At 36.2% G+C, this 24,340-nt stretch overlaps 1 protein-coding gene across 15 annotated transcripts in view; it reads right to left on the reverse strand.

Annotated features, from left to right (window-relative positions):
• PTPRK (protein tyrosine phosphatase receptor type K) overlaps positions 1 to 24,340 on the reverse strand; it is a 566,917-nt gene that overhangs the window by 78,308 nt on the left and 464,269 nt on the right. For all 15 annotated transcript variants that reach the window (XM_060283348.1, XM_060283337.1, XM_030853499.2 and 12 more), the window contains exons 12-13: positions 17,361 to 17,634; positions 14,521 to 14,557 (exon numbers count right to left, since the gene is read on the reverse strand). In XM_060283348.1, coding sequence (XP_060139331.1) covers positions 14,521 to 14,557; positions 17,361 to 17,634 — 311 coding nt within the window. The remainder of the gene's footprint in view (positions 1 to 14,520; positions 14,558 to 17,360; positions 17,635 to 24,340) is intronic.

Genomic DNA, 24,340 nt, shown 5'->3' on the forward strand with positions numbered 1-24,340 from the left:
TTACACCGAAAGCAGTTAGAGAAAGAAGAACAAAAAATCCCCTAAAGTTAGCAGAAGGAAAGAAATCATAAATAACAGACCAGAAATATATGAAAAGAAATGAAGGAAACAATAACAAAGATCAATAAAACTAAAAGCTGGTTCTTTGAGAAGGTAAACAAAATTGATAAGCCATTAGCCAGACTCATCAAGAAAAAAAGGGAGAAGACTCAAATCAACAGAATTAGAAATGTAAAAGGAGAAGTAACAACTGACACTGCAGAAATACAAAGGATCATGAGAGATTACTACAAGCAACTACATGCCAATAAAATGGACAACCTGGAAGAAATGGACAAATTCTTATAAAAGCACAACCTTCTGAGACTCAACCAGGAAGAAATAGACAATATAAACAAACTAATCACAAGCACTGAAAATGAAACTGTGATTAAAAATCTTCCAAAAAATATAAGCCCAGGAGCAGATGGCTTCACAGGCAAATTCTGTCAAACATTTAGAGAAGAGATAACACCTATCCTTCTGAAACTCTTCCAAAATATAGCAGAGGGAAGAACACTCCCAAACTCATTCTACGAGGCTACCATCACCCTGATATCAAAACCAGACAAAGACGTTACAAAGCAAGAAAACTACAGGCCAATATCACTGATGAACATAGATGCAAAACTCCTCAACTAAAGACTAGCAAATAGAATCCAACAGCACATTAAAAGGATCATATAACATGATCAAGTGGGGTTTATCCCAGGAATGGAAGAATTCTTCAATATATGCAAATCAATCAATGTGATACACCATATTAACAAATTGAAGGAGAAAAACCATGTGATCATCTCAATAGATGCAGAAAAAGCTTTCAACAAAATTCAACACCCATTTATGATAAAAACCCTCCAGAAAGTAGGCATAGAGGGAACTACCTCAATATAATAAAGGCCATATATGACAAACACACAGCCAACATCGTTCTCAGTGGTGAAAAACTGAAACCATTTCCTCTAAGATCAGGAACAAGACAAGGTTGCCCACTCTCACCATTGTTATTCAACATACTTTTGGAAGTTTAGCCACAGTAATCAGAGTAGAAAAAGAAATAAAGGGAATCTAAATCGGAAAGGCAGAAGTAAAATTGTCACTGTTTGTAGATGACATGATACTATATCTAGAGAATCCTAAAAACGCTACCAGGAAATTACTAGAGCTAATCAATGAATTTGGTAAAGCAGCAGGATACAAAATTAATGCACAGAAATCTCCTGCATTACTATACACTAATGATGAAAAATCTGAAATAGAAATTAAGGAAACACTCCCATTTACCACTGCAAGAAAAAGAATACAATACCTAGGAATAAACCTACCTAAGGAGACAGAAAACCTGTACACAGAAAACTATAAGATACGGATGAAAGGAATTAAAGAAGATACAAACAGATGGAGAGATATACCATGTTCTCGGATTGGAAGAATCAACATTGTGAAAATGACTATACTACCCAAAGCAATCTACAGATTCAACGAAATCCCCATCAAACCACCAATGGCATTTTTCACAGACCTAGAACAAAAATTTCACAATTTGTATGGAAACACAGAAGACCACAAATAGCCAAAGCCATCTTGCTTAGGAAAAACGGAGCGGGAGGAATCTGGCTCCCTGACTCAGACTATACTACAAAGCTACAGAAATCAAGACAGTACGGTACTGGCAAAAAAATAGAAATATAGATTAATGGAACAGGATAGAAAGCCCAGAGATAAACCCACACAAATATGGTCACCTTATCTTTGATAAAGGAGGCAAGAGAACACAATGGAGAAAAGACAGCCTCTTCAATAAGTGGTGCTGGGAAAACTGGACAGCTACATGTAAAAGAATAAAATTAGAACACTCCCTAACACCATATACCAAAATAAACTCAAAATGGATTAAAGACCTAAATGTAAGGCCAGACACTATAAAACTCTTAAAGGAAAACATAGGCAGAACACTCTATGACATAAATCACAGCAAGATCCTTTTTGACCTACCTCCTAGAGAAAAGGGAAATAAAAACAGAAATAAAGAAATGGGACCTAATGAAACTTAAAAGCTTTTGCACAGCAAAGGAAACCATAAACCAGAGGAAAAGACAACCCTCAGGGGAGAAAATATTTGCAAATGAAGCAACTGACAAAGGATTCATCTCCAAAATATACAAGCAGCTCATACAGCTCAGTATCAAAAAAACAAACAACCCAATCCAAAAAATGGGCAGAAGACCTAAATAGACATTTCTCCAAAGAAGATATACAGATTGCCAACAAACACATGAAAGGATGCTCAACATCACTAATCATTAGAGAAATGCAAATCAACACTACAATGAGGTATCACCACACATCGGACAGAATGGCCATCATCAAAAAAATCTACAAACAATAAATGTTGGAGAGAGTGTGGAGAAAAGGGAACCCTCTTACACTGTTGGTGGCAATATAAATCAATGCAGCCACTATGGAGAACAGTATGGAGGTTCCTTAAAAAACTAAAAATAGAACTACCATATGACCCAGCAATCCCACTACTGAGCATATACCCTGAGAAAACCATAATTCAAAACGAGACATGTACCACAATGTTCAATGCAGCACTATTTACAATAGCCAGGACATGGAAGCAACCTAAGTGTCCATCGACAGATGAATGGATAAAGAACATGTGGCACATATATACAATGGAATATTACTCAGCCATAAAAAGAAACGAAATCGAGTTTTTGTAGTGAGGTGGATGGACCTAGAGTGTCTCATACAGAGTGAAGTAAGTCAGAAAGAGAAAAACAAATACCACATGCTAACACATATATATGGAATCGAAAGAAAAAAAAAAAGGTTCTGACGAACCTAGGGGCAGGACAGGAATAAAGATGCAGATGTAGAGAATGGACTCGAGGACACGTGGAAGGGGAAGGGTAAGCTGGGACCAAGTGAGAGAGTAGCACTGACATATATATACTACCAAATGTCAAATAGATAGTTAGTGGGAAGCAACTGCATCACACAGGGAAATCAGTTCAGTGCTTTGTGACCACCTAGAGCGGTGGGATAGGGTGGGTGCGAGGGAGATGCAAGAGGGAGGGGATATGCGGATTTATGTATACATATAGCTGATTCACTTTGTTATACAGCAGAAACTAACACAACATTGTAAAGCAATTATACTCCAACAAAGGTGTTAAAAAAATGCAAGCTTCAGACCACTGTCTTAGGATGATGGCAAATTTTTTAAAAATCTATCTTTTGGTAGAAATAGAAATATAGATATGCCTCTATGATCATAAATAAGTCTGGAAAGAGATCCCCACTTTAGGTAAACATGTAAAGTTTTGTATCTACAACACAACCTTAGATTCATAAAATCTGAACAAAAACACCTCCATAGTTTTCATACAGGAAGATATTTGTTTAATGGAGGTTATTAGTTAATTCTAGATTATAGCAACTCTATAACATAGACTGTAAATATCCTACCAAAATGAAAAGAGAAGCATCCTATTTCCAAGAACAGATCCTAAAAGAGTTGAGGAATCTCCCTGAAGATGATAGCTCATGATTTAAGACAGATGTGGCCAATGACTATTTTTACCTCAAACCTGCTCTGCATAGTAACTGCATACAGGTGTCCTGCTCTCCATCCCACAACCCTCTACTTGAAGCTCAATATCTGGCTGAGTGCCTGACAGAGAGTAAGCACACAATAAATACATTGTGGATGGATGACCAAATTCCCAATGTTTAGCAGACCAACAAAAGTAGTTTTTACCATGAGCACTTCTGAAAATCGATATGGTAGGAAGCCTACAGAAAAGCTAAATTATGTGAGGTGGAGTCTTAGCTACATACTTCCTAGGACCTTGAGTTTTATTTCTTCCTTATTTCTCCACAAAAATTTTCTTATTTGCTCTTGTCTTTAGTGCACTGTGAGATCACCACCAATGAACCACGTTTACTTCAAACTATCTCCCCTACTGGCTGAATAGGTCAGAAGAATACCTGGCCAATACAAAGCAGCTTTTTTTTTTTTTTGCGGTACGCGGGCCTCTCACTGTTGTGGCCTCGCCCGCTGCGGAGCACAGGCTCCGGACGCGCAGGCTCAGCGGCCATGGCTCACGGGCCCAGCCGCTCCGCGGCATGTGGGATCTTCCCGGACTGGGGCACGAACCCGTGTCCCCTGCATCGGCAGGCGGACTCTCAACCACTACGCCACCAGGGAAGCCCCCCAAAGCAGCTTTTTATAAAGGAGTCAGAACTGAGATGGCAGTTTTAGGAAGAGCAGAGGACACTTTTACTAGTAGAGTGAAATCCTACCTCAAAGGCATAGCCTAGTTGGATTTTCACCTGGGAAAGAATAGCAGCAAAGAGACCAAGAAAGCAGGAGGTATACAAGAATTGATGGTTGCCTCAAAGGCAAAGACTGGGACTTTAAAGGCACAGATGTAAAGCCAGGTGTTGTAAATAACAGCAACAGCCAGCAAAGAAAACACTGTCTTTTTGAATTCACATTATGGAAGGCACACCTGCACACACAAACATCTATCAGGAAGAGTAACACTGGTTTAAAAGGACAATTTGTATATTTCATGAAAGGCCAGTGATACTTAAACTGTAAACTTCCTTCTGCTACCACCAGGGATATACAAAATGTGGTGATAATCACTTTGTCACCTCTAGCATCATATTTACAAACATGAATTTCTGCATTTCCTAAAGCAAGGATGCGTAAGTGGTAATCCCTTTGTCAGTAAATACAGCAGGGGCTCTTGGAATAAAGAGTAGACAATGAAAGAAGTGAACAAGTTTCCGAATTTTAAAGTTCAGTTGAAATTCGTGTAAAAAACGGAAGGTGACAAATCTAGAACTATTTCGATGTTTGGGTGATAACATTCATTTTCTGTTTTTAAAATGAAAACACACTAAATTATATGTGTTCAAGTATGGGGCATTTTTTATATCTCAATTTCACAAAATCTGAGAAATTTTTATTTTTAAAAGAAATTAGAATTTTACCATGATTTTTACAAGGGTAATAGGTGCTACATAATTTACTTGAGAAAACTGATCACAAAAATACCCACTTTACTAATCTAAAAGTTTTAAACACATAAAACAAATTAAAAAATGGCATTCACTGTATTTTCCTCCTATCAATCACACATAGTGGTCACTGCTCATTCAAGAAAGATCCAATTAACTTTCTACTCTAATGCCATTTATTAAATCAGAGAGATAATCTTTAAAGTAATCCACATTTCATTAAAAACTGAATAGAATGCATAATTTCAGACACTAAACTGATAGGGGATAAAGAATACTTTGTGTATTATGGAGCAATAATCATAAACCAATGCACTATAACACTCTGAAAATGTGTTTCAATGAGGCCAAACTGGATTTTAATCTTTTATTTCTACAATCGGATAAATACAGAAGAAAAGAGAGGCAGAGCTCATGTTACCATAATACTGCAATAAAACTAATGTAATCCTTTTGATGTGGGGATTCACTCTAAAGACCTGTTTTTAATTACTAAGAATAAAAATAATTTAAGTTTTCTATTGTTTAGCATTTGCCTTGTTCAAAATCAAAGGATTACAATAGGGAATCTGTATTGCCACTATATAAAGATAATAATGTCAACAAATAATAAATGTGTGTGTGTGTGAAGGTGTGAACGTGCAGAAAGGTTGCACCTTCAACAGTGCTTAGAAATCTCCTCACCTACATATCCAAGTTCATCGTTTACAAATTTTGCTTCCCATATAACCACAGGACACAATTCAGCTAAATTTCTGGCACATAAAAAAGATCCTTTTTCTTCCAGTTTCCAGCAACATGTTCCTTGTTTTCTTCTGACAGTAGACACTTCAGCATTCACGTTTCTACCGACAGTCTGTTAAAGGCAATTCAAGCTTTTTCTGTCTTGCTCCTCAAAATTCTTCCAAGCCCCTGCCCCTGCCCACTTCCAAAGTTATGTCCATATTTTTAGGTATTTGCTACAGCAGGACCCCATTTCCAGGCACCAAAATCTGTATTAGTTACTTTTTATGCTGTAACCAATTGCCACACATTCGTGAGTTAAAACAACACAAATTTATTATCTATGGTTCTAGATGTCAGAAGTCCTAAATGAATGTTATGGCACTGAAATTGAGGTTTGGCAGGCCTGTGTTCCCTTCTGGAGGCTCAAAGGGGAAAATCGTTTCTTTGTCCTTTCTAGTTTCCTGAGGCCACCTGCATTCCTGGCTCATGTTAATATTCTGTATATAACAGGTGTGTGTATGTCAGCATTATTTTCAATTTGAAAAATAGTTTGTTATAAAAATAGAGCAAATGCTATTGAAATTTCTAAAATGTCTGCAAAATAAATTAGTAATATTTTCATAATGTACAACTGCTAAAAATTATAATAAGTATAATAATAAGTAAATAAAGTTCAATTGTCTTCTTAAAATGAATTAAAAATCATCACTAGCCAGAAATTTCCCATCAGTAACTCTTCTGTTTTTAAAAACTGCCCATTACTTTAGCAGAATACTTACACAGTATACATAATTACATTACATATATAATTTTTATTCTATTTTTTCTAGTCTTTACTTTTTAAACCTACTCTCCTCAAAAAGAAAAAGGTAAAAATTAATATAAGAAAAAATAAAATGAATAACTCAAGCAAAACTTTTCTTTCTACATAATTTTTTTTCCATTCTAAGACTGTAGTATAGTTTAGATGGAAGGGAATCAAAAACTGACTGGAATACCAAGAGGGCAAACTTTTTATTCATTAATTTTTTTCTTTTTCTGTAGATTAAAAAGAAACACTTCAAATTATTTCTAAAGTATGTCAATAAAACAAAGATGTAGTAAAAGAAGACGACTAATATATCTTCAAGGCATTGAAAAGTGAAATAATTCTGGACAATTAATATTCATTCATTCCAAAGAGACTGCATTTATATTAAATATCAGGCATGGACTTCACAAATATAAGCGGATGTTACCCCTACCCTCATAAACCTTACAGTCCACCTAGACAGTTCTTCATCCTAAGAAATTTCGGAAGAATATATAATTTAGAGAATCATTAGCCTTTGACTTCACTGTAGAAATATTATGCTTTTCTTCTCCTCCAGTTTTTTAAAAGCAAAGGAATATTTTAGTTTTGCAAATAAGTTGAAAAAACTCTAGTAGCTGTTAATTTTTTGTAACTTTCTCTGTATTAAAAAAAAAGAATTTACAAGGATAAGGCCTTTGACAGAGCACAAGGAAATATTGCTGCCTGACAGAGGTTAGTTCCAAGCCGTGAATCACTGATTTAAGCTTTATTAAAACTGTACTTCCTCCCTGCTTGGTTTCACTTAGATATACTTTCATTTTCCTCGGGCTGTAGTCTATTACTAATATACTTTCCTGCAATTCCCTCCCTTCTGAGTTGAAGAAAAAGGAAACCCCAAATCAGATTAATTTTTGAAAACGAGTACATAGATACAATAGGCAAGAAGAATGATGCACATTCCTTTCCCTCGTGAGAGAAAGGAGTGTGAGTACCAGCAAAAGTACTTAGGCATTCAGAGGAAGAACAACAAAGTTAGTCTCGCTGATTACAATTTTTCAGAAGAGCTGGCAGCTTCCTCAAAGCTAATTCTATCCTCAGGACCCAGAAAAGCCCCACCCCTACCCAGGATTTCTTAATAGCCAGACTAAAGCATCACAGTTGACCTTAGTTTCCATCAGCATAAAAAGCGGTATAAATGGATCTGAAAATTTCTTCCTGATGCTTTACCATTTCCTTCAACATGTAGCTGGCAAAATATAAAGCACCTTCGTACAATTTAAGAAACTGTTAGGATTTTAGAGCCTGAAATCCAATTAAATATATTTTTTTCTTCAAACCTCACCCCTACTTTCAAATCTCCCTTCTCTGCAGCTGTGAAGGATACTGCCCAAGAGTGCAATTTAAGAGCCGAGATTGTTGAGATGTACTCAAGTTCATGTGTGATAAACATGGTGGGAATGAATTCAGTCAGAAAGATTCTACACACATGGTACAACCAAATGGAGCTTCCATGGTATTACTGTAACTTCTTGACAGGCTAAGTGTTCTTTTACTTCTCATGCTTGTTATTTTTGAATGCCTGATCACTTAAAATAAGGCACTTTCATCCATCTGCACACTCAGAGAAAAGGGCACCAATGAAAAAATTTGACAAAAGGAGCATAAGAAAAAATTAAAACTATGAAGCAAATGCTTTTTAAGAAACTATTCTTTATCCAGTAATTAGGGAATAAATAGCAAAGGAGGGAAGAAAGAATAAAGTAAATAAAATATTACCAGTGTTTGTATGCTTCCATATATATTGGATAAAATCTTCCATGCACACCTACTCTTTTGTAACAAGCGAATTTTTCTTAATATTGGAATGCATGTTTAAAATGCATGCTAGCAGTGAAGTCAAGATATTTCGAGGGGTTGGCAAAGACCTATATCATCACTGTTTAATATAAGTAATATTCTGAATTAATAATGATCTGATTTAGACCGTTCCCAGGATGGGAATATACAAAATAGTTAAACCAACACCTTTCACAATCACAGGTCAACTTTGGGTTTATCAAAAGAATAAATAAGCTGATATTAAATGAATGGATGAACGGACACATGCATGCTTTAGTGTTTGGAATTCTCTTCTTTCCATGGCTTCTAGAAGAACCATGTGGGTTCCTCCTTTCCAGCTCCTTCGAGGACCAAGTAAGGATAATCCTACCAAAGTACCTATTCCAAGGCAACAAACGGGTTCCTAATATTCTAGACTGACACCTAACAGGAGATTCCCTACTTTTAAAGGTCAATGATTGAGTTATATGGAGTTTAAGTGCTCTCTTCCAATCGTTCCATGAAATAATTGGTCCTTTATACCTCATCTTGGAACCAAACTACTATTTTTCATTATTATTCCTAAGGGGAAATAAAAATCAAATGTCAGTTCAGACATTACCTGCTGCAAGTAACAGATTACCCACCAGTAGTGGTTTTGATAATAAGGACATTTATTTTTTTCACACATCAATATTTGGAGTTAAGGAGTTCCAGCAATTGGTATCTCAGCTCAGAGTTGTTAGGGCTTTGAGTTGGCTTATTTGTTTTCTTTAATGTTCTCCTCTTTTTAACCAATTTGGTTCTCAACTTTCTAAATATCACATCCTTACAAAATAATGCTCAAAATAAGATGGATGGGTTGGGGGTTGTCTCTGCTATCTCTCCTTCCAAAAGTCAGGAAGAAAAAATTTTCTTAGAAGACCAGTGACTATCAAAGTGTAGTCACCTGAGCCATAGCATCAGTCTCAGCTGCAAACCTGTGAGAAATGCACATTCTTGAGCCCCTCTCCAGGACTACTGATTCAGAAACTGTGGAGCTGAGGCTCAACAATCCGCTTTAACAAGCCCTCCAGGTAATTCTGACTCGAGCTAAAGTTTGAGAATCACTAATTAAGACCAATCTGATTCATCCCCTGCGTCTTGAGTCTACCTCCCCTGAGCAGCGAAGGTACTTTCTCCTCAAGGTCTCTGCGTGTGTTCCTTCTGCCGTGAAAGCTGCTCCCCTGCATGGGTCCCTCTCTCATTTCCTTCACCTCACCAGTGTGTCTTTCTCTGATAACTGTATACAAAATAGCGATGCCCTAGACACAAGTCCCAGCATTCCCTATCCTCACTTACTGCTTTATTTCTCGGCAAAGAATTTGTGTCTGGTCTGTTTCCCTCTACTGGAATTTAAGTTCATAGAAGTTAGGGCTTTGTCTATATTTATTTACTGCTCTATCTCCAAGGCCTAGAATGTTGTTTGGTGTAAAACAGGCATTAAATAAATGCTAAATACATGACTGGCATATTGATATCCAAATGAAATTGGAAGAAGTCAAAGAATGGTTAATGGGTAGACAAACAGCAGTTTGCCAAAGCAAACTATTTACAAATGGAGATTTGGAATAAAATCCATTCTTGACTTGAAAACTTAAGGGTTTGTCACAACATAAAAAGTAGCTGTATTTCATTAGCTTAAGGAAAAAATCCTCTTTTTCACCTTAAATGCTATGTTCAAATAAATTTACTTATATTACACTTTTCTGTTCTATTAAACTTGATAGCTTTTATTGGAAATGGACAGATTTTACCAACATAGGGACCTCCATCGAAATTAAAATTTTAAATTATCAGTTTTCTTCTAAAAAAACCCAGAAATGAACATGAGGGGAAATTGGACACAATCAAAATAGTTTCAAAATGTAAACTACTTATATAAACAGATTATAATACTTTCAATTTCATATACTATTGGTCTTATTTCTTAGTTTTATTCTAGGGAATTATTTGATATCTTGATTACTTACCAATGCTTGCTTGCTTATAGAATAATTTTATGTAAATTGAGTATGTGGTTCCATAAATGATTATTTATATATTGAGAACACTTTAAATGACATAATATGCGAGATATTATTGACCAAGATAAAATAAAAATTCAATTGAAATACATCTCGTTAGTTTAATATGGATAAAGCATATTTCCTGAGAAATACTTTTGAAAACCCATTGAGTAATTTCTATTATAATCATATAATATTTTCATATTTAAATCTAACCATTAAAATATCACTCACTGAATATTTTCCTTGAGAAAAGAATAAAGTTATAGTGGTATACATTCTTTATGGTACCATGGCACAAGATTCTTAGCTGCTAATTTACAAATAATTTTGTGTGTGTATACCAGTTTTGAGCATTGTTATAAATTATATGTAAAAAGACATAAAGCAAACTGATATCAGTCTAAACAGTGTTCTTTCAGTGGTCAGAGAGACTTGTACCTATACATGTTGAGCATGCAAGTTGCACGATGCTCTTCACTGGACAAGTGACTTTCCAAGCTTGGCCCTTTTTCTTGATGTACGACAGAATCCTTTCCTGAGACTTATTCTCCTTTTTGCTTTCCAAAGATAGCAGCGGACTAAATTCCTTTTTGTATGTTTACAATTTTGGGTTTGGATATGCTATTGTATAAACGGTATGACTTTCATGATTTCCAGTATAATTTAGATTAACCTTTCCACTCCATTCCTGACACATGTCTTCTCAGGGACTTCTTAACTAAATGGGAGTCAGAGAGCAGGACCAATGATCCCAACTGCAATGAACCTAACTCCCAGAACGCTTCTTTTGTCTCATAATATATATTCACATCACTATTTATTTTAGACCTTATGACGTTGATTATTCATATGTTTTCTTTACCAGTCAAGTCAATGTCTGTATTCTCTTTATGTGTTGGCTACCAACAGGTGTGACTTCCAAGAAGGCAGGAAGCAATCCATTACATTGGAAATTTTTTAGAATAATTTTCACAAGTCAAAAAATTTTCAAAATGATCATGCTATTTTAGTGTGTGGGCTACTTGTTCTTGGCTTTTAAATTCTTTCACATTTCCCACAAGAATTTCCAGTGCCCTAAGTCAGTACAGTGCACACATTTAAAAAAAATTTATTTATTATATTTTAATTTATTTTTGGCTGTGTTGGGTCTTTGTTGCTGTGCGCGGGCTTTCCCTGGTTACGGCGAGTGGGGGCTACTCTTCGTTGCGGTGCACGGGCTTCTCATTGCAGTGGCCTGTCTTGTTGAGGAGGACAGACTCTAGGCACGCAGGCTTCAGTAGTTGTGGCACATGGGCTCAGTAGTTGTGGCGCACGGGCTCTAGAGCGCAGACTTAGTAGTTGTGGTGCAGGGGCCTAGCTGCTCCGGGGCATGTGGGATCCTCCCCGACCAGGGCTTGAACCCGTGTCCCCTGTGTTGGCAGGCGGATTCTTAACCACTGCTCCACCAGGGAAGCCCCAGTGCACACATTTTAAGTATACAGTTTAATAGGTTTTTGCCTACGTATACTAGACACCTGTGAAATATTGAATCATTCCTTGCCCAGAAGGTTCCTTCTTCCCTTCCTAGTCAATATGGTTATGTCATTTAATAAGTGTATCTTCAACATGCCCTGCCAGAAATGTTTTAATTTTCATACTGAAAATTTTTAGTATGAAAGCTGACCATACTTGTATGTTGTTAGTTTAAAACATAGTCAGGCAAAAAGTAATTTTACCTTAATAATGTGTTTTTTTTTCTATGTAGAAAAATGCTAAGTGTCCAGAGAAGGCATTACATTAGATCTGGATAGAAATATATTAAAAATAAACAAATAAAAAATAAAAACAAAACCCCTTACTTTTTCCCCAAGTAATCTCTATCACGAAAACTTAGTTTCATTTTTATTTCTTTCATTACTACATAACACAGATTATGTCCTTCTGAAGCAAGGTACGAAAGGATTATGATAATTATGGTGATGATAAAACAGCAGTTAACTCTTAACTGATAGTTATAGTATACTAGGTACTATTCAGGCATTTTGTACATATAAATTATTTTAATCTTCACAATACTAGTAAGGGGTAGGTACTCTTATCATTCTTTTTTTTTTTTTTTTTTTGGTACGCGGGCCTCTCACTGTTGTGGCCTCTCCCGTTGCGGAGCACAGGCTCCGGACACGCAGGCTCAGCGGCCATGGCTCACGGGCCCAGGTGCTCCGCAGCATGTGGGATCTTCCCGGATCGGGGCACGAACCCGTGTCCCCTGCATCGGCAGGCGGACTCTCAACCACTACGCCACCAGGGAAGCCCTATCATTCTTATTTTTAGAATGAGAGGTTAAACATTTTGCCCAACTTTAAATAACAGTAAGAAGGGGCAAAGTCAGGATTTGAACCCAGATAGTCTGAGGCCAGATTTCTTTCACGCAGTAAACCACGCTGTCAACCTGAGACCCAGAAGTACAGCAGGGCTAGATTATTAGGCAAAGAAGAAACTTCCACAAATGCTCCCTATCTTACTACCTCTGAGTTTCTGGCAAATATTCTATGCCACATGGTAAATCTAATTTCCATAATCCCAGCTCTCCTGCAGTCAAAATATAATATGATATTTGTCATCATAATTTTATTTGTATTGAGCGTGGGACAACATGACACTTAAGCTCATGTAAATGCAAATAATTAAATAGCCGAATAAGAAAATTTTAAATTTTAGAATCATTTATCCATATCTAAAAAACTTCTCGCAGGCTGACATGAGACCATTTTACATTTCTGGTTCTATTTCAAATCCGGAAAAGCATAGGTCCTAAATGCCTTCTGCTATTATCTTCTAAAAATGTCAACTTTAATTCTTGATCCATATGCCAAGTTTTTAAAATAAAATAAATGCCTATACATTATATGCATCTGTATATACTTTCTCTTTTCCTTCATTTAGGATTGCTTTATTGTTTAAAATATCACGAGGAATCTTAGTATTTGAATTGAAAAAGTGTATATTTTTTCTCTTCTGTGAAGCTTTTTTATTACTCCTCATGAGTCAAGGGAAGTCTTTTGTTATTGCCTTTACAAATCAAGAGTATAAAACAAATGCTTAATTGAGCAGATTGATGATTAGATGGAGAAAAATGATGAAAGGAAAGATGCCAGCACAAACAGAATATGGCCATTCATTTTTACTCCAAATGAATCAACTACTGCTCATGAATGGGGGCCTAATACTAATTCTGGCAGCAAACCACCCAAAGCACCAACCCTCTGCGGAGCCCCACCTCTGCATACGAACAGCTTTTTCTCATTTCTCTTGCTAGAATACATACACCAAGTAGCTCTCTCTCCCTTGCTGGCACAGCCAAATAACTCTTAAGTGAAAGATTATAAACATTGTGAATGCAGGAGACTTTCTCCCACTCTGAACTCTAAATATTCATTCAAAGATGAAAATGTTTTCTCTTAAAGAAACAAGGCAACTAAACTATAATATGCAATATAAGGAGGAGAAGTCTTGGCTGTTCCCAGATCTAATTTCTTGGCATCAGTTGGATTAAAAAAATTTTTTAGATAAAAAAAAGTAAAGCATCTTCAATCAAACTGCACTAGCAATATGGACCCGTCTCTGTCCATACCCTTGCATATGCCTAGACCAGCTCCATCTTTTTGTGTTTGATTGTCTACCACAGAAAGTAACAGAGGTTTTTAAATAAGGAATATGCTATTTTCAGCTGATATTGCTGAGCTTTTCCTAATATGTTGGCTGATCAGCAGCACAAGACCTTTCAGATACTAATAAATGGCAGAAACAAGTCCTTCTAAAGTTTTCTAAATCTTTCCTATTCTCAGAACAAGATTCCTCCAGTCAAATACTAGAGGATGGAAAGTATCACTCCATTACATGTTAAAGACACCCAAGTGAGTCAGAGAACTTGGCTGGCAGTTTAACTAGGCCCTACTACAAATACTCTGTAATAGACGTGCCACATTTAATTAGCCCTGAAACTGGGAACAAAGCTCTTTCATTTTAGAAAGTTGGTGAATGGAATTTGGGGAAAAAAAAAAGCAAACCTCTTACCTTTGGTAGCAATTCTTACACACTGGGTTTTAGTTTCCTGAGGGAGTAAAAAAAAAAAAAAAAGAAAATGGTCAGGTATAGATATTTCATAAACTATAACTAGTATGAAGATCAATCTGGGGTTACAAAACAGGTTTATAAAGAATAGCGGTATTAAGGACATGATTTTTTATTTATGTTCATGCAGAGACTTTAAAAAAAATCTAAAATAACTTAAAAATTTTAGTATTTTCTAAAGGTGTAGGTATCTGTCTTCACCTTGTAATGAAACAGGCTATCTTGTCTGGGACAAGCAGTATACCATTCTATTTGCATTTATTGTACTTTCTGAACGATCAGAAAGAAAAATGTATTTGCAAAGCTAATACAAATCAGACCCAAATATAAATTTCTTTTTTTAAAAAATATTTATTTATTTATTTGGTTGCACCAGGTCTTAGTTGCAGCAGGAGGGCTCCCTAGTTGTGGAGTGCTGGCTCCTTAGTTGCGGCTCCAGGGCTCCTTATTTGAGGTATGTAGCCTCCTTAGCTGTGGCATGCGAACTCTTAGTTGCGACAGGCATGTGGGATCTAGTTGCCTGACCAGGGATCGAATCCAGGCCCCCCTGCATTGGGAGCACGGAGTCTCATCCACTGCACCACCAGGGAAGTCCCCCAAATATAAATTTCATTTTCACCTCATAGCTGTAGACTCAGACCAAAGCTCAACATTACATACTTTCACTTGGATCCCAGCATGACTAAAGAGCTAAATGATGAAAGTTAGAAAGATCATCAAAAAATTGCATCACAGTTACAGCATATTTTATCTGTTCTTTTTTCCTTTTTAATCTAGTTGTTACAGATTAAATATTTCTTGGTGGGATTATTTTCCTCCTCTAGATGTTAAAGACAGTGAACAAAACAGAGGCTATTTGTTTTCAAGGTGTATTTGTAACTCCATCTTGAGCAGTTCTATAGATTGATAAACCAAGACTTTATATACTTTTCTCTTAGGCATTTATTATTTTTAAATTAAACAAAATAAAGCATTGAGGGGGAAATTAGTAATTAAAAATGAAAATCTGCACTTCTATTACTTAATTGTGACCTGAAGCCTTCCTAGTAAGCTCCAAGAAACTGTTTCACATTCCCATAAAGGCTCAAAGGGACTTTGATTTCCTAAAAGCAATTGCTGTTAAGTCTATCAGGATTACCAGCCTCTGCTGATAGGAGCCATGTCAATTTTAAAACTTTTTTCCAAGATAACTGTGAAATATATTCTTGCTACTCTGTACTTTGATTAAACCACATGTAGACATATTAGCAATTAGAAGAGAAAATTCATATCAAAGCTTTTAAAGAGTGCCAGAGGAAATTCTTTGTAAGTAACAGACATTCATTAACACTTCTCTCATACCACAGACCAAGTAACAAAAGTTAATCTGGAATCTCTCACCTTTCTAAAGATGAATACCCAAACACAGAACCATACTACTTTATACCCAGAATGGAATAAAACTTCCATGGTTGTCTCTTTTTTGAGCAGTCCCATCATGGTAGTGGCATGGAATGATGTGTGGGTGGGAAGTGGGCAGCCAACTCCCACTTAGGTAAAAATAAACTAGAAGATGAGAAGAGCATTTTAAAACATGAGCAGCCTCTGGCTTTGAAGTACATCTTAGAAGATGCTGTGGCATTTTTCTTTCCATATACTGTAAACCAGCCATGCAGGTAAGCACAAAGATAAAGCTTTCATTCAAAAGCAGCCAGTCAGTACCCTAAGTTCCCAGGGCCCCTTACAGAAATGCAAATGGATTGTTATATCTTCCAATGAAACTATTCCAAGATATAATACGGCTTTTGCCATAGGACAGCACATATTTCACATCTGCCAGGTACCCACGTCAGGAACTCAATTACCCCAATACAGCAATTTCCTATATAGCTACAAGTACGTGAAAATGTCATTCTTCTATTGAATTTTAAGTTGTAAAAGGTTTCTACTCTCAACATTTTTTTTCTACACCTCCATGCAAAAATAAATAAATAAATTAATTAATTAAAAAAATATGCTTTAGGAAAGAAAATCTTTCAAGAGAACAGCATGAGATATGAAAGGCCAGGTTATTTCCCCACGTATGGAACCACTGGTAGTTTCTAACTTCCTGTTGTGTTTCCCTCTTCAATACTCATTTGGGATCCATGGCAGTGTTCAAAAACAACTGTGTCCAGAATGGGAAAAAGAAGGGCAGCCAGGGAGACGGAAAACAGACTTCTTTAACTGCACAGCATCCCACCCTTGCCAGGCTGCCTTCTGTTTCGGTTTTGTCACGATATACCACAGGCACCGTATTACTTTGTAATCAGAGGACTGTTACTAGTTATTTACTATTTGGCTTGTAACCCCTGAAAAGTTTATAAGGGTTTATTAGCCTGCTGTGGAACACGCATTCTGTTTATCCTGCAGTAAATTTAATCTTCTGAAGCGTGCCACTATTGAGCAAAGAAGACAGAACAATGCTCCATATTTACTGGGGCTGGAGTCCCGGCAGCAGCACACCCACCTTTTCAAATCATTTTACTCACAATTGCCCTTGTGGGCTTTCCTGAAGAGGGCTCAAGGAGAAGCAGTTACTAGGAAACAGGAATGCTGTGCGATGTAACTGGCATGAAGCCCCAGCCCTACAGTAGGCCCCAAACTGTGCATGTTGCTGGGAACAGAAACAACACACCCGCTACACACCGATTGTTTCGTACTTTTTATTTTTTTCACCTGACAAATGTTACTGAGTATTTATAAAATTCAACAGCAGCTTTTCCTCGGGTCAGTGAAAAAGCAAAATCTCGAAGGAAGCTCACCTTCTCCACGCTGCTCATTGCCTGGAAATAGATGTTGTATCCTTTGCGTGGAGCCAAAGGGGGGTTCCAAAAGCCCTGATAGGTCCTATTATCGCCCACGGTGAATGGGGCAGGTTCAGGAAGATTCCCTGGGGGTAGTTCAGCAGCGAAGTAGTACGGTGCACCCCCATTCATGGCATTTTGGTATGTGACAGGAACCTGGTAGCATTCCATGGCTCTGGCTTCTCTCTTGGTTCGGTGAGGGTGCAATTCCTCCACAACAATCTGATAGGCACTTTTTGGAAAAAGAAAAAAAAAAAAAAGCACACATTTAGAGATTCTAGATAGTGAGATTTCTCAAAAAAGGAACAGCGTACTTAATGTCAACATGCAACGTTTCAAAGTCTTTCAAGTCAGACTTATCCTCCTGCATTCTGGTTTTCAAGCTATTTTGCAGTAAAATAGAATTTCACATGGATTCTGCTTCCCTCTAACCCCAATGTAATTACTAAGGACCTGAAGAAAAAAAAAAGACGAATCACCACAGAACTCCACACATTTTTAAATGTGGAGAGATGAACCACCCTAATAAGGAACCTGACATTAAGCAGAGACACATCATACATTAAGTTCTTTGTCTGATATTTTAAAATGTTTAAACTTAACATTTTCCTTTGAAATCATAGTGTGGAAGGCCCAGCTCCAAGGCCCAACAGAGTGACTGCCTCAGGGCGGGGCTTGAAGCCCCAGTTTGTGGCTGTCATCGTGTTAGAGACAGAATGTGCTGACAGGCTTCTCCACCTCTTGACCTTGCCATGGCATCAACTTCGGCTCAGAGCTATGCAGATCTAAAGCACAAGTGACACGCTGCAATACGGGCACAGATGGACAGAAATCTGTCCTCGCCACCGAAATAGACTGCCTCCTTCTGCTAGAGTTGTTAATAATAAAATGTTACAAATTGTAGGAACAGATGGCATTTGGCCTATTAAACCTCAAACTTAAACCTTCTAATACCTTTCTTAAAAGTCTTAAAACTTTTCTCTAATAGCTAATCTTTTATAGAGGAAAGGAGAGAGAAAATAATGCAACTTTAAAATAAAGATCTGCCTCATCACTAATTAAAATTTTAATCAATTTCTGCAACTGGTATATTAATAATTTTCTTTGTAGGACATTCTTTAGGCAAACTGTTTTTAGGTAATGTACACCTGAGAAAACTGACATTATCAATATATTTTTATATATTTTGTATATTACATATATATAATGAATTTAAAAGAAATATATTTTTAAATTCCTGACAATTATGAGAGAATGCACTATGGTCACATATAAATTAACTATAAATAAGCTGTGTGTAGGGATGTGTGTTTGAATCTTGAACTTCCAGGCAAATACGCTCATTCTATATGGAGAAACCAGTTGCTATTCAAGGGATCTCCAGCAGCAATAGAATATTTTCTTTAATGAACTTCCAAAAAATAAAGAAAGGCGAGAGAGAGATAAAATTTGCATCGAAGGCAATTAGACATTAAATTTTATGCCAGTTTAGAATCTAGTATAAAACTCTAATTTAATATAAACTCTGTTATACCTAGAAACAGAAAACATAGAATAAGAGAAAGGAGCTTTATAAATTAAAGATTTTTTTTTCTTCCTAATTATTCAAGTTCCCATTTTTCATTAAAATAATGCTAAGAAATTGGTAGGTTGGTATCCATCTCCTTTCCTTTAGAAATAGGACAGAAATTGTACAAATGTCAGAAACTGAGATTTGGGCAAGTAACTAAGGCAGAATTCTATGTTATTTGAAATTATATATACTGTATCATTCTCTATACCTCTGCCAAGTTGGTTCTCTAAGCTCCAGGGAACCCTATTGACAAGATACATGCTCTCTGAGGGGTCTGTGGAGCAGGCACTTGTCACTTTTAAAATACAGGAAATACATAAGCATAGCCCTTGGAGAGAAAAAAAAAGGAGAGAGATCATAGCTGACATATGGTATGTTAGGCAAACCTAGTCTTTTCTTTTTCTGTTTATTTTTAATTTAGAATCTATATCTGTATGTTATACATCTGTGTATCCTGTGGATACATACATATGTGTAGATAAACTCTCACATGCACACTCCTCAAATAAATCTAACCTTATATTCTTGCAAAAATGATAATTACCCATCCTTGCTAATTGTTTAACCTAATCTTTATAAATAAATTCCTTGTTAATTAGTCCATACCTCTAGAAAAATCCAGAACATCTGGTGAACATTCAGTCTTAACTAATTCTATTAAAATGACATAGGTTGTACATTCCAAATTAAGGAACTTCACACAAGACAGCTTGTCTTTTCAGATCTATTAAGAACAAAAGCAAACTGCCGATGCTGGAGGGGAGTAAAGGAAGAAAAGGTACGATCTGCTCTTTGGGAAAAATCTCATCGAACTTGAGATGGAGCCCCAAACTAAAAATTATGAAGTTCTTTTTAAAATAAATGATCTTACCTTCATTGTTCAATTTGTCTGAGTAGGTTGTTCTTTACCACATATTCCGCATTTTTCTAAAGTTGTTTTTTCCCTGCTACTTTCTTATTTATCAATACAAATTAAAGGACAGAAAATAAGGAATGGGAAATCAAATTAGAAGTGATTTGACCGATTACATGTAATGGGTCTGTGCTCTTTCATCCTTGTGGGGTCTAATTACCTAATGGTACTTAACTCTAGCAAGATCTAAATATTATTTGAGCTTAGTACTCTGGCAAATTTAAATATTCCAAAGCCATCAGATAGTTTTATTCACTCTACCTGTATTTCATATTTCCCCATTCCTTTTAATTAATTTTTAAAGTATTTCTACAATTAAGTTAAAATCAATATACTGGCATCATGAATCTTTACTTAACACTCAAAATATGATTTCTTTATGTTAAAAAACTAAAAATGATTTCACTATACTGTAATTTAATTTGATTAAACATTGGTAGGTAGTCATTTTTAGTTTTTTAGGAGGCCAAATAATGACTTCTCATCGTACAACTTCCCTTCAGTTATAAGACTGTAAAAAAAATATGCGCAGGGATTTTGCCATTAGCTCAAAGCAATTGTATGATAGACATGGTAGATATTCTTCCTTATTTAATGTTTAAAAATGTTGCAGATGAACTCAAAGTCGCCTATAACAACCTACAATGGATTTTTTTTTAACCCATTAGGAAGTATACCCTCTGTGATTCTGGTTTAAGTTTTAGCTTGTACAACTTCTAGGTGATATCAAATAACAAATTATACAATTGTATACTTCCTCACTTTTTTATCTAAAATGTCTGCTTAAAGCTTCAGGAGAAATTCCCTAGCTCCAATGTTTTACAGTTCCTCTCATCAATAGACTTCCCAAGATCCCATAACCACCATTGTTCCTACTGACTGCCCCAATGCCAACATTTTGATAATGCACAGAAGTAAAGGTTTAATGACCATTTTGGTGCACATCATGTTTCCTGCTCTCCATTTCTTCACTCCTTAAACATACAATCCAGGTCTATCACAACTTTCCTATTTCTGTAAGAGGAACTACCAGTTTCTGAATCAACAAAGCTCAAAATGCTGGCATTAACTTTAACCAATTTTATTTTTAATCATGTTTTAGCTCCCTTGCAATATACCATTTCTTTTTATATCCATTGCTTCCAGCATTAGGGAGATATTTATAACTTTATGTTCATATTACTGGTCTAGTTTTCTTGCCTTCATTTTCTCCTTCAGGTAATCTAGGCACCCACCTACCTAGCCATACATTCTGTCAATTATCTTTTGAGTATTCTCTGTATGCCATGAACTGTTCATGGAGAATGCAAAAGAGAATCATTTTGAACACTGCTGATATTTTCCTAAAACACCACTTTGGACATTAACTACTCTTCTCCAACATTCATCTTTGTCAAAATTATGTGATGCTCTCCCATTATCAAAATCTATTCTCACTACACTGGGGTTAATATCTTACCACATCCTGGTAGCTCCATCTTGCTCTCACTACCTCCTAATGTATATCACCCATCTCAAACTTGTATGACCATTGTTACCTAAACATACCAAATATACTGTCAAAGAGTTTCCTCCTTTCTCCTTTTCTACTTCTGACATAAAGCCTTCTCTAACTAGTTCACTCAGTAATTACTCTGTCTCCTAAAGCCAATGGAAGTAATTCTTGAGGTAGAGGTAACGAAAGGGTGAACTATGGGTAGAACTCAGTCATGTGGGATGCCTTTTCAATTTAGTCGTTAATCCACCCACAAATGGTAATGCCACAGATGCATTGATAGGTACCATCAGTAGTATCTCTCTGGGAATTCTGGGGTTGAGAAAAGGCCAAGAACCACTGTCTTATAATATTTATTGCTTTTATCACTACCATGTTACATTACAAATACTATCTGGTATTATACTATTATAATAGTATCCATGCACCATTTTAAGTGCTGAGGTTACAATAATGAACATAGTAGTAAAAGTCTCTCCTCTCATGAAGCTTACATTTTACTAGGGAAATATAAAAAAATAAACATAAATTTAAAAAAAAAACTACACATATGTTGAAGAGGGGATAAAAACAACAAAGAAAAATAAATCAAGATGGGGCATAGGGGATGACAGAATGAAGAGTTCTATTTTATAAGCAGTGGTCAAGAAAGACCTATGTGCCCTTTAAGCAGAAACCTGAAGGAAGAGAAAGCTTCAGCTTTGTGGGTGCTTGTATTAGTTATCTCCTGCTGCATAACAAGTTATCCCCAAACTCTGTGGCTCAAAACAACAGGCATTTATTATCCCACAGTTTCTAGGGATCAGGAACTTGGGAGTGGCTCAGCTAGAGGTTCTGGCTCAGAGTTTCTCAAGGTCGCAAAAGTTGTTGGCTGGGCTGAAGTCCTCTAAAGGCTGGAAAGAAGATTTAACACAAAGGGCACACCTCCTCATGGTTTCGGTTAGAAAAAAAAAAAATCCTACCTACTATGATTCTACAGAATAAACATTAAGTTAAAATAACATCTATTTGATTTTACTTGGACCACATGACCTGTGTGCCCATAAAATGGGGCCAAAGGAAAATCAGATGCAACTATTTGATCTCTTTGTAATGAAATACTCTGCAGATCTATGAGGACGGTAGTCCTAATGTTTCAAGCTGTGTATATGTGACCATCTGACCCAGGAAATAACTCCAACATACAAGGTTTGTACTCCAACTAAACTCAGTTCTATATTCTGATCCGTATATCTGTTAAGCTAACACTGAGCATCAGACAATTTCTTTTCCTAATATAACTGTGGAAGAAATGATGGTTTTGATGGCATTTCATGACTATATCCTAGTTACCTATCTAAAAATATATGGTACTTAATATTTTAAAATGCCGGTTTAGGTCTTACCTACAAAATAAACATGTAGTTATACCCTAGAATAGATAGCTTCCTGCCAGCTTAAAATAGGTAGAGCTTATATTTGGAAAATGCTGTGATAAAACACACATTCATTACTACACCTTACAATAAACTGAGTTCACCAATGAGGAATTCTTCTCTGTGTTTTAGCAATATTCTGCTGCTATTTTCATTATTTGAAAACACAGCTACATTGGGTCAATCTTTTAATAAATGGGACATTCTACACATTCTAATTTATAATTATACCTACTCAGGTTAGAATTTGAGTTCATTTAAGAAGAATATAAAATATTTCAGAAAAAAATAAATTATGCATTCTAGGGAACTGATTCCAAATGTGGGCAATATTCATTTTGAATCATAGTAATGATTGTCAAGTGATGACAGTTTTAAGGCTAGATCTCAAAAAAGTTGGTAAGGAGATTCAAAGGTCTAGTTAAGTCAACTTACAACCTTTAGAATGATTATATATTCAAAAATTAATTTTGTCAAAGAACCACACTTGCCAGAACTACATTGCACAAGTTTTACATTAGCATATGGACACCATCTTAATGAATACTGAAGAACAAAGTGGTTGGTGATACTGAGTTCTGCATTATTCAGAACAGGATTTTTCTCTGGGGTGTACAAAATTTTGTACACATCATGACACCTTAGAAAGAAAGCTAGGTTAAAGCATTGGTAAGATAGGCAAATATACAGAAATACTATATAATGTATAATATACCAAAGAACTCATTCCAAAGAGAGAGCACGCCTTTTGTTTGATTTGGGGTAGTAATCAAATAAAACAATAAAAATATTTGTTATTACTTGAAAACCTCAAAAAACCAATATCTTGAATTCTTAGATGACTTTTTGCTCTGTTATCACCTCTAGAATAAAATCTACCATCATCTCTCACCCATAGTCTCCATTCTATCACTCCTCTCACCAAGCTTTATACACCTTACCACTGTAAAACCTTATATGGGAGGCATAGCCTCACCTGTATTTCCATTGCTTTCATTGTAGTGTGGTCCAGTAGCTCTTCTCATTGAGACCGTGGTGCCTTCAGGTCTGGTTTACCCTCAGTTCATTCTCCATGTTTCTACTCAGAGTGATCTTTCTAAGAATATACAATTGCTCAAGATAGTTTCCACTTAAAATCCTTCTGTGGCCACCTTCAGTTTTTAGATGGACACTAAACAGCCTCTTGCTAGGGCTCTTGCTTTCTTCTCCACTCTCAGCTCCTGTTACTTCTCCCACACACCCTTCCTTCTCAACGACCTGAACTACTTGCTGTTCTATCAATAGAACACGCTACACTATGTCACATATCCAGTCTTTCTCTTTGTGGTCATTTGGAAAGCCCATTGTCCCTTTTCTTCTGAGCAACCTCTCTCCTCTTCTCAAAGTGACCCTTGGCTAAGCTCATTTCTACTTCTCCTTCAAAACTCAGCTCTAGTACCACATTTTCTAGCTGCTGTCACTTCACTTATCATACTGCATTGTTACCATTCATTTATGAGTCTACCACCTCCACTTGAGGGTACATACTACATTTGCTTTCAT

This window comes from Globicephala melas, chromosome 14, assembly GCF_963455315.2.
Source record: "Globicephala melas chromosome 14, mGloMel1.2, whole genome shotgun sequence".
Classification (NCBI taxonomy): domain Eukaryota; kingdom Metazoa; phylum Chordata; class Mammalia; order Artiodactyla; family Delphinidae; genus Globicephala; species Globicephala melas.